The sequence below is a fragment of the Haliotis cracherodii genome, unplaced genomic scaffold, assembly GCF_022045235.1.
Source record: "Haliotis cracherodii isolate W230 unplaced genomic scaffold, xgHalCrac1.p SCAF_2, whole genome shotgun sequence".
Taxonomy (NCBI): domain Eukaryota; kingdom Metazoa; phylum Mollusca; class Gastropoda; order Lepetellida; family Haliotidae; genus Haliotis; species Haliotis cracherodii.
This window is the reverse complement of record NW_027266275.1, coordinates 39,812,946-39,825,560: the sequence shown is the minus strand read 5'-3', so window position 1 is coordinate 39,825,560 and position 12,615 is coordinate 39,812,946. Positions and strand designations below refer to the sequence as shown.

Below are 12,615 nucleotides of genomic sequence, written 5' to 3'. Positions count from 1 at the left end.
TAGCTGATGGGATACCTGTGTCTCATATCGCTGTTCTGCTCTCATTCAAGATTATTGCACCAAATATTACTCTCTGCGTTTTTAGCAGTATTACATAACTTAACGGTAGATATGTTCGCAGGAACCGACTACAATGGATAGCGGATGATCAGGTCCCGTGACTTGGTTGATCGTGCCTACATACCCTGAATGTCCATGTCATTGATCATGCTTTCAACCATCTGGTCACGATTCGATTATTTAGTGGCAGTCATGACACAGATAGACTATTGACGTTAAACAATCAAACAATTAAACGTTTCCACAAATGCGGGAAACAATACATGTGCCCATTGACACATGTACAAATCAAACCTTGTACTTTGGCGTTCCAAGAGAACGCTTTATCCCCTAAGATATCCCCAAACGCCATCAACTCCCAAGTAATGTAAATGGATATAACGTTAACAAGTTTTCAATGATATTTTTTTACCAATTTGCTTTTAAACACCAAGCGTTTAAAAACAGTTCTAATAGAGTACTAGTATAATTATCTTTTAAATCAAATACACTGGCCATGGCTAGTACCAAACCTGATATTTCTGTCTGATGTATAGCAAATATCTAAACCAGTTAAATTATATTTAAATACACATGTGAAAACAAAGTCGTACCTCGCAAGAGACACGTTCGTTTACTGATCTTTTAAGATATATCAGATTGTTCACAACAATGCGCTCCATTATTGCATTATTATTTTTAAATTCTAATACTCCTTCAAACATGGTTTGGGTGTCTTGTTACCAGATTAAAATGACTTATATTTTAATTGCGGAGGGTGATTTACTTATTTCGTAAAACTTTATAAAACACGCTCTTCTTCACTCCATACATGATTTCAGATACGTCATTTTTAGTAAAGTTTCAAATGTATTACATTAGACGTATACAAACGGAAGCTAGGTTCAAATGCCTATGTACCTTGTCTTTTCAACTTTGTCATTTTACTGTCTCGGCTTTTCCCTTCCATTTCATGTCTTTTCAATTACACTCTCTGCCGCGACGTGATTTGCATTGCGTTGAAAGGTCATGGGTATAAACATCACTTTCGTGATATGTATCCGCCATTTCGGTCTACTTTCAATGTATGACATTTCATAAACACCCACTTGTGGCCAATCCTATCTTGCATGAAACATTTAGTTACACGGCGTAGCCATACAGGAGCCAAGTATACCTCTCCAATCTAGTTAAGCAATGTCTTGTTGACATACCCGGTTAAGAGAAGACTAGACAAATACTGGATTTGAAATCTTACAGTAAAACCCTGGTATACCGGATAGCCTCGTGACATTAAAGTCCGGTTAAACCAATGTCCGGATTAATGAAACATTGTTATGGAGCAATTATAAAAATTACTTCAATTTGTACTTTCGATTCTCCAAGTCCTGCATTAGCAGTTTTGTTATACCTTAAATGATAGCACTTGTACATCTGCAACATTTAGAATATTAGTCAGAAAGCGGATGATTTATACGTTAATCTGTGAATTTTATAATGGCACCACTGAGCACCAAAGTAAATGTTAACGGGAGGTTCTAAATCAACCGCTCTGATTTCTCTAATCTCGGTAAAACATAAAACTGAAATTTGGTAAGAGCAAAGGTTATTGTCAATGTGAGGGTTGGGTAGAATCCAGCGATTCCTACATTTACACTTATGTCCTGGAGTGAATTATCCATCCATCCATCCATCCATCCTTACATACATACATACATACATACATACATACATACATACATACATCCAGCCATCCAGCCATCCAGCCATCCACCCACCCAACCATCCACCAACCCTTCCATCCATCCACCCACCCACCCACCCACCCACGCACGCACGCACGCACGCACGCACGCACGCACGCACATACAAACATACATACATACATACATACATCCACCCATGCATCCATCCATCCAGCCAGCCAGCCATCCATCCATCCATCCACCCACCCACCCACCCACCCACCCACCCATCCATCCATCCACCCACCCACGCACGCACGCACGCACGCACGCACGCACGCACGCACATACATACATACATACATACATACATATGACAACACAAAATACAGTAAAATGTATAACTTATCAGTAATTCTCTCTCCATCATAATTCTCTCTCTATCAGTAATTCTCTCTCTCTCTCTCTCTCTCTCTCTCTCTCTCTCTCTCTCTCTCTCTCTCTCTCTCTCTCTCTCGCGGCTGCACCACGATGATGAATCGAAAGACAAGGAGGATCCAAGGAGGAGAAACAAACAATTTCACAGTCAATGACACTTCTTATCAGACACAGATTTATCTGTTCATTTTGTAAACGTCTTCACATTTCGTTTAACATTAATTGTAATGCGCTTTTAGCATTCAAAAATAGCTGTCGATTTGACACTGACGGAAAAGGTTAACAATGAGAATCGTGAGACTGGGTCCTATTTACGTATTTGATCGGACTTAAAAGCTGATATTATCAATGTCGTCAACAAGCAACATCACGAATGTGTGATGCGTTTCGTAACGGTTAGACCTTCATCCATTCATTCACCTCTCTCTTTCTCTCTTTCTCTCTCTTTATATGTATATCAACCAATCCGGTTGTCTGAAACTTTATACACTGGTGAAAGGCAAAATAGCACTGAAAAGTCTCATTCTGGGATAAAAGTAGCGCTTGGAGCAAACGCTCGATGACAACCTAATGTGAAATTGTTTTGAAAGCACAATATGTTGCAACTGATACAATTCATAGGCAGTTGCTTGTCTAAACAATTCATCCATAGTGTTGAGTACTGCAAATACTGCAAAGTATAATTTGTGCGCTGGTGTATGTGTGGTTTAACGTTGATACTATGAGTGATAGTCATATTGTACGTGTTAGATGTGTATTTTGTGCTTAACTTCGTGACATCAGTCTTCACCAATTACTACAGGTAAGACAACATACTTTTGTCAGCATTGGAACACCACATAACAATGACAAGATACACTCAGGTCCACTCAAAGAGCATGCCACCACACGTCTATGGTACAATATGTGAAGCCCATTTCTGGCGTCCCCCGCCGTGATATTCCTGGAATATTGCTAACAGCGGCGTGAACCCATACTCACTCACTCACACTACTTTTCAAAGCAACTTGTCCCGTCCCGGTTTGTGACACGACTGCTGGTTCACTTCAAGTCAACAAACATCATACCGATTACAACTGCGGCGCGAAATTATCGCGACCGAGGAGAAAAACAGCCGAGTTACATGAACAAGTTAAATAATCAGAATCACACGTTGGTCTCAAGAATATTTCAATACACATATCAGTGACATCAAAATAAAATTGATTTCTAAATAATAAGCAGTAGGACTTCACGTGGATGACATATCGCTCTTACACCATTGTAATGCAATCTCCAGGCACTAAGTTCCCCTGACAGGCACGCCGCGGTGTCTAACGGGATGAAAGGGGCGGGAAGGCATGTGTCCTCTCAGATTGACATCGCAGCATTGAGGTCCTTCAAGATCCATGTATGGACACATATGTAGGTTACAGTTGATCATACCAAGTCAGTAGGCCAGGGAGCACATAATGTGACCATAATACGAGTGTACATCCTACAGCATTGGCCGTCGGAGATTGCATGCTTTCTCAGATCGTTATTCAAAAGGCATTCGTTTCTTGTTACAAGAGAAAACATTAAAATACTCTGCACACAGTTCTGTCTGAAGGTTTGACTTTTAATTCAAGTAACGTTTTTAATAACAAACAACATATCTTTGGATCTTTTCATCACTCTAAAAATATCATATTTTGTTAACCGTGCTAGGACAGTCGTTGGTTCGAATCCCAGATCTGGTCCGAATGTGATAAATGATTCGGCAGCAAAGCTTCGTATAACAGTTATTAACGTCTACCTTCCGTACATTCATTTAGTTACACACTAAGCTGGCATATGTATTTTGTCCACAAATAGCGTTAACTAAACACATTCACTCTCTCTCACTCACTAAACGGTTTACAACAGCACAGTCGTTAAAATAGAATAGCATCAATGGCGATCCTAATTGTAAACAACACAGAAACACTGTAAACAAGCAATATTTGGGTCATACATTGTACAAGGGGTGTCTGAAAAGTTATGAGCCTAACTGTATAGAGTGTATAATGAACTTTTTTACAGTTTACATGCATTGAGGTAATTATACTGCCTATGCTTTGAACCAAATACATAATCAGGCAGCATATTTCAGCAGGCACCAAAGTGACTAGGTATTTCTGTCGATGGAAATGGACACAGTTGGCTTTAACAATCAGTTTAAACAGACATTCTGGGTTCGAATCCCGGTTCGCCCCAATTATGTTTCTAGGATTGTCAGCACCATACCCGTGCTCGTGGGTTTCACCACAGTTGTAAACGTCTGAGACCTGCATCACTTCGGTCTTTCCTCCCACATTGAGCTGACACGCCGCAATATAACTGTATATAATGTTAAAAGCGGCGTTAAATAAAAAGACATTCGAGACTGGTTATTCTCTGGTTTTAACGTTTTTAATTTATTCAGATGAACTGATGAATAATGGTATAGGAAAATACAATGACGTGGGGCACGTCGTCATGACGTCACGATCAATCATCACAATGATACACCTGCCTGTGTGAAAGCAGATGAGAAATTCATCTTTTACCAATACTTATCTACCCATTCCTTAGTAATGGTATGCCACATATCCACAATATATTTAAATTGAGTTGGTGGGTTTTATAATACTAATACTACTGCCACTACTACTACTAATAATAATACAGAGACAAAACCCTTTCTACAGCTAATAGAAATCTCTGCGTAAAGCAGAGTCGATTGTACGGTTAAGCATGTGTTCAGAATCACTAGCAAATAGTAATCATACCAGGTCTTCGTGAAAAGGTGAGCGTATCCTGCCCAAGCACAACCCGTCACAAATACATACAAAGGCAAGTCAATTGTTCACCACTAAAAAAAACGGGAACATAAAATAGGGAATCTTTATGAGATACATGGTGTTTTCTGAACACAAATTAACCGAAGCATATAACGCCCCCAGCCCCAGCCCCAGCCCCAGCCCCCAGCCCAAAGCCCCTATCACCCCAACACCCAATATGACATGGTCCGACCATTACACGAGGGAAGCAGATACAGGTCGAAGCCATGTGCCTACTACCAACCGCTTGATGGCGCTAACAACATAGATGGTGATATAATGCGTCGTGGTTGTTCTCCTACCTGACAGCGGTGGCGATTATTCCTCCGTTTTCATTGGCTACTTGTTGGTTCCGGTGGTCCGTCATTATCTGTTCATATGTACTGGCCTTGTTCCGCTTTCGGCGGCAGATGCGCCACGCCAGCAGTGTCATAAACACGACCATGATGGCGGACAACAAACATCCAACGATGACCCCAGCCAACGACGCTGAAAAATACAAACGGTTCTGTGAGGTGTGGTTAAATGGGATTTAACTTCGCGTTTCCGACTATTTCCCTTTTCTAGCGACGTGCATGCGCGTGTGTCTGCTTGTACGTGTCCGGACTTACCCTTGTTTCATAGCCCACGAAGATATCGTGCTGCAGTTAAACATTGATACCCAACTCAGTATACTGAGTTTGTGTCGATAAATCACCCAGACAACAAGGACAACCTTTTTCACGTCTGTGGGAATGACGTGGCCAGAGGAAACGGATACAGAGATGGGAGCCTTACGAAGAGCCCATTTTAAGTGTGTTTTATATAAGAGAGGCATGAGTGTGTCAGTTTGTTTTAAGGCAGCTTTAAATTATAGTATTTTAGTATTTTATGGCGGCCTAGTCGTCTAAGGCGCCGCGATTCGCTGTGCAGAGTTGCGTCCCTTGGGCACGCCAGAAACCTATGATTGTGGGTCCGAATCCCGGTCATCTGATAATTAAATAACATTATCATCGATACGTGTTTTGACCTACGATTAAACATCTTGTCCTCTTTATGCACTTTTGTCTATCACGAAGAGAATTTTCTTTTATATTACATCATGAAAAGGTTACAGTCAGTTAACATTTAAAATCAAATCACACGAAAGCCTTACGCAATAAACCTTCACATTAGGCTGTCTTAGTGTCTACGAATTTTCCAACCTGACAGTAACTATATATATTCCCAAAGGCTAATGATAATTATTTTCACAATCTTCGAAGTAACGGTAGAAAGGGGGTTGGACCGTTGGAGAACATGTCAATTTATGACAAATGTGAAAAAGTTTAAACATATTTGACACTATTAATAATGATCAGGTACAGTGAATGCGTTTGGTTTAACGTCACTTTGTGTTGTTCAGTTTTGTCGGCCTGGCGTGGAAGGAAAGCCCAAAATCATCAAATGTGTAGACATTTTCCAAGTTGGTATAACCCAGTAGTACAGGTATGGTACCAGGCTGACCAAAGATCATTACCAGGGCGAACAAGAGATTCTAACTCACGATCAGCGTATCCTAATTACTCCAGAAACTTATTTGTCGTTGTTGTTATTGAAATCAGAAATTTACTAATTATAAATCTGGTAAGAAAACGTACCACTTTATGGATATAAACTTCTGGTTTATTGCATAGAGCGACGTTTCGACGTAGATTCTTACATCGTAATCAAGCTTGATCTCAAAAGGCAAATGCGTCAAACATTCATCAGGTTACAGGAGTACGAGTTACGGGTCAGACTAGTCGGGTTTATATTCATGCAGCTCACCTCCGTTCACGACGGCCACGTGTTATGCCACCCTTACAAAACGTCATATTGCCGGACGACAATGCCCGTGGTCACCGTGCACGAATTATCAGTGCTCACCTCCAGCAGCACAACATCAATGGATTGCTGTGACCAGCAATGAGCCCAGACCTTCACCCTACATGCCACATGATAGAGAGACGTGTACGTCAACGCCATGGGCCACCGACCACGTTAGCTGAACTTGGACAGGCACTGCAAGAGTGAGTGAGTGAGTTGGGTTTAACGCCGCTTTTAACATTATTACAGTTATATCACGGCGTGAGAGCTTAATGTGAGAGGAAAGCCCGAAGTGATGCAGGTCTCAGACGTTTACCTCTTTGGTGAAACCCACGAGCACGGGTATTGTGCTGACAAACCTAGAAACATAATTGGGGCGAACCGGGATTCGAACCCACAATCATACGTTTGTGGCGTGCCCAAGGGACGCAATTCTGCACAGCGAATCGCGGCGCCTTAGACGACAGGGCCACCCGTGCCCCCGACACTGCAAGAGGAATGTTTGACAAATCGTGACGGTATCACGCACGACTGATCCAAAAACGTCAACTTCTCATCTTACCCCAATCGTTGACGGTCATAGCATCTACTAGCATTCTTCACTACCGGTTGTAATTCGTTCATTATTATCACATAACTAATACTAGAAACTAATATCTCGTACAATTTTACAAATTATTTCCGATTATTCCATACTTTTACATTATACTACTAACACCTCTCGGATCCTCATCAAACCGGACCAAACCGACCAATCCGTCACCCGATTACCGAGGCTCCAGATGTAATACGTCTTTACCTACTCCACTGGGCACAGATCGCGAATTCTTCCTGATGTGCTTAAGGCGTAGGTCAAAGATATTCACTTCAACTTCATGTTTAAACGCCTCCGTGGTGTCAGTGGGGCGAGTGTCTGACCGAAGAGCGGAATGTCGATAGTTCGATTTCTTGGCCGCCCCAAACCGAAGGACGTTGAAAAAGGGTACTGGAGCTAGGCATTAAGGGAATTAAACAAGCGACCGATCTGCTCGGTGTAAGTAAAATGTGACTTAGGTTTGTGTCCATGTTTAATTGCTGCTCCGTGTCTCACTGGGATAGCACTGTAAAACAACTGACTACTACAAGCAGCCACAGGTCCCTGTATAAGTGAAATAATCTTGAACGCAACGTCTCGACCCATTTCAGCTCGCTTCAGACATCTCTACTAAACCTGTAAGGTTACAAACCAATGTTGACAGAATGAGTACGTTTATATTCATATATGTTTATTTCATGTGAAATAAACATGCTATAGCACTATATTTCAGTACCAGATTCGCTCAACTGTCACGAACACATGCTTGAATCACGGTAACAGTTACCCTAACGATTCTCTTGGGATAAGTTAATCCTGATAGATTGGCACCAATAGCATGTCTCGGTTACACAGAATAACTATAATGTCATATTGTCACGGAATGGTGAAAGTAAACACCTCGTGCCTTGTGTTGGTGGTCGTGGGTGTTTCATTGTTTCTCGAGTTATCCGAATCTAGTTAATTAAAGACCGATGTTGTAAACATGCTTTTTTGTTTTGGTATTATGGAACTGTTGACTATCGGAATGCCTTTAGTGAGTGAGTGAGTATGGTTTCACGCCACTTTTAGCAATATTCCAACAATATTTCAATCTGTTAATTTGTACTTGAGGCCTCGGGCCCATATACAAAGTATAAAAAAATACAAATTTTCCATCAAGGTGATGGCGGTTCATCATACTTATATATTCAATGATAACATAGTGTAAAGTAATTAATGATAACATGCTCTCCTCACAAGTGAAGCTTTACAGAATTTTAGCAAGTTTTCTACTATAGCTGGATCATAATCATTCATTAGATTAACAAAACATTTGGATGTGCATTTCCTTAAATATTTCTTTGGTACAAAATCATTTCTCAAACCATTAAAACATGGGCATTTCATCATTATGTGGAATTCATCCTCTAGCTCATTTAAGTTACAATTCTGAGAGATTCGTTTACTTTTTTCAACATTTTTCCATCTTTCAACATTTATGTAAATTTTTGCACCTCCAATTCTTAAAAGAGCTAAGTATCTTCTATGCATTAAATATGTTTTGCAATACACATATGGTTCAGCATTTAATGAAAATTTGTATTTACTGTAACTATCGAATCTTGAACTTTCTCTTAATTGTTTGCCACTCTTGAGGAGAAATATCTCTTAATCTAAGTTTAATCATGCTTATTAAATAATCAATATTACCAACACCTTGTGAGAACCAGACTTCTCCAAGACCTATCAAACATAACGACTCTCTAACATTTGTAACCCAATTTCTCCTATCACATTCATCTAAGTGTTTTAACATATTATACGACTATTTTGCTATTCTATCATCTGACATGTGTATTAATCTTAGCCAATATTTTACACATTGCACAAATGAATCAACATATAACGGGTATCTACCACATTCTCCCACAGCCATAGCATTTGGAGTTTGTGACGGTAAACCAAGAAATCTTTTACATGCATAAATCTGAATTTTCTCAAGTGGATCAAATGTATTGGTGCCCCAAATATCTGCACCGTATAATAAAATAGGTTTAATCTTTACGTCAAATATCACGGCGGAGGACACCAGAAATAGGCTTCAGACATTGTACCCATGTCGGGAATCGAACCCGGTCTTCGGCGTGACAAGCGAACGCTTTAACCAGTAGGCTACCCGACCGCCCCTCGGGATTTCTTTAACGACTCAGTTTAAGTCAGTCTATATGAAATGATAAAGCAGTGAATCACTGACTTTGTTTGTTTGTTTGTTTGTTTATATGTGTGTGTGTTTGTTTGTGTGTTTAACGCCGCATTCAGCAATATTGAAGCTAGATGACGGCGGTCTGTGAATAATCGAGTCTTGACCAGACAAGGCAGTGATTGATATCATGAGCATCGATCCAGGCAATTGGATTACGATGACATGCATTAACCACGTCAGCGAGCCTGATCACCCGATCTCGTTGGTCGCCTGTTACGACATCATGGGTTGTTGAAGATTCTAACCCGGATCTTCACGGGTTGAAGAAAATATATCGTCCAATATACCGCGTAATATACCCTACAAAAAAGTGAATTAAGTCCCATTTTACAAGTCGTGTATTGTTTACGTCAAAAAGTGAGTTTGGATACAGCCACAGCGTTCTTTAGACAATGCCGAAATTGTAACCTTGTTGAGGGACGTCACAATGGACAGCAAAGTATGACGTCACCAATGGAATGTCTCTTCACTTTACAATTTGAGGGAAATATTTAAATGCGCACGTTTTTTATAGCTGTGCACACTAACAAGACATATTTAATTTTACTATTATAAAAAATATGTCTGATGCAAGTCTCTATTTGGAATTGTACTATATGTTCCCATGATTTTTTTTTAAGGTGAACGATTGACGTGACTTTGCATGTGTTTGTGGCGGGTGCCACCGGTGGGGCAGGATATATACGCTCACCCTCTCGCAAACACCTGCCTATCCTCACTTTTTAAATTATGCTCATTATATAGTTTGAATCGTACAGTAGACTGGTTTTAGCAGAGAATTTCGTATGACTATGGAAATGTTTTTTGTCACTCTCATGTATCCATTTGATGTTGACATATTATAAAAAGTTAAATACTATGGAATATGCTTTTATGCAAAACTGTCTTTCTTTATATTGACAGTAAGATTAAATACCAAAAATTTCAGAAATAACCATTATAGAGAATATCTAATACTCTGAAGGACATACTTAATGTTATTTATAAAAGTGTTTCCCTCATCATTGAGAGCCATTTAAATAAGTTAACTCTTCACATCAATACGATGATTTGATAGTGTTTTTCTTTTACAATGGCGCTTAATCAACCAAGTCAGCGAGCGAAACAGTGCGCATTGTCACTCGAATGTTACTGTAACATAAAAGCAAAATGAAAGACACACATGTGCGTGTACCAGGGAAAGGTACAGAAAACTAACATGCATGTCGATTGCTTTGTACCCATGTTATTTGTTTGTTTATTTATTTATTTATTTATTTATTTATTTATTTATTTATTTATTTATTTATTTATTTATTTATTTATTTATTTATTTATTTATTTATTTATTATAATTTAACTATTTGAAGGATACATTTACAAATGTCATTACCATTAGCATTTTAAAACTGATCTCTTTGATATACGAGTATATGTAACAAGTTTGATGGCAATGGCAACAATGTCGTTACTCTTTTATGTGTTTTGCCCGGATAACCCCGATACGCAAATGCCGCGTCATTTCGACACCTTCGAGAACATTTAATCTCTTTATGTTTCTTGGTGTTTCAGCACAGTGTCCGTGCTGGCGAGTTTCAGTAAAGTGAAAAAATGTAATAAACCTGCATCCCTTCAGGCTTTACTTCTCCAACATCCAACTGACACGACGTGATATAGCGGGGTTATATTGTTCAACGTGAAGCCAAACTCACTCACTTTCGGAAACATCAATTAACACAGTACATAATAACAGTGGTATTTGACGGGCGTTTCCCCATAACCCATTTGTGTTTTGTGATTCATGCCACGGAATGACTGCTGTGTTGTTGAGGGCGTGGATAGTTCATCATCATATAAATCACTGATTTGTCTGCTCCGAAACGACGTTAAACAACAAATAAGCATACTGCGAGACAAAGTATGTAAAGTGGGAACCCTGAACGGCTACCATACCAACAAAATACAACAAAATGCTATTGCTATTATTAATATGCCTTGACAAACTTCCATTCTATAACTTTCAAATACAACCAAACCTTGAATTGCGTTATTTACTTAACAAATACCATTTATTATTATTTTGATTTGATTTTGATACATAGACTGTTCAATGCGACACAATCCTAGAACAACCTTAAGCAAACGAAAGCAATGATTACCGAATGCAATCGAATCGAAACCAATCTTGTACAGTGGGAAAAAGGTGATAACTCCACAGAAAGGAGCATTTATTCCATGTTGTTTTATTCCAGTGTTGTTAAATGTGGCTCGAAAACGATGTGGACTATTTTCATGGAATCGGCGTTTACACCTATAGCCAACAGCACAATGGGTCATATACCTTTGAGAGTGACCTGGGTTAAATATCCAGATAACAACCACAGCCCAAACAATATTCGCCTACTCCGAGTTCCTGATTAATTTGATACTAAACCCAGTCATTAATCGACCAAGATTGCTTGCCTTTAGAAAAGTATTTTTATCAAAGTGTTACAAACAATGTTTGTCTCTGTATTGGCATTTCGCAGAATATACAGTTCTACAGTTCAAGAAGTGTAAGAGGTACTACAATGAGCCTGCTTTTATTGGTCCCGTCACTTATTTACTCCAGGCATTCAGTGCTCTGATATTCCTACAATGTTCGTGTCTATATTTACATAGCCTGATAAGATGCTGATGTAAAGGGAAGCATTTGCAATTTCCTGATCCAGTTCTGGACATGACGTCTCTGAGTGATAACAGAAACTAATAATTTCCCTAGAGTAGAACGAACTTAAACGTGCATCCCGAGGGTTAATAATACAAATGAATGAGAGAAACCACAAGGAATGTATCAAACTCAAAAGTATACCAAAACAATAAAATGAACCACAATTCAATAGTCGATAATGCGGTAATTTTATAATTTATGAAATAATTTAATTGGTAAAGGGTTCTTCTTATGGCATCGTTATTAATACCACGGTATGTGCAAACTTCTGAATGAGTAACAACACACGCGTCATC

At 39.3% G+C, this 12,615-nt stretch overlaps 1 protein-coding gene across 3 annotated transcripts in view; it reads right to left on the bottom strand.

Moving 5' to 3' along the window:
• The window catches only part of LOC139468083 (synaptotagmin-15-like), a 115,365-nt gene that overhangs the window by 50,310 nt on the left and 52,440 nt on the right, over nt 1-12,615 (bottom strand). For all 3 annotated transcript variants that reach the window (XM_071249797.1, XM_071249798.1, XM_071249799.1), the window contains exon 2: nt 5,287-5,473. In XM_071249797.1, the coding sequence (XP_071105898.1) occupies nt 5,287-5,473 (187 nt within the window). The remainder of the gene's footprint in view (nt 1-5,286; nt 5,474-12,615) is intronic.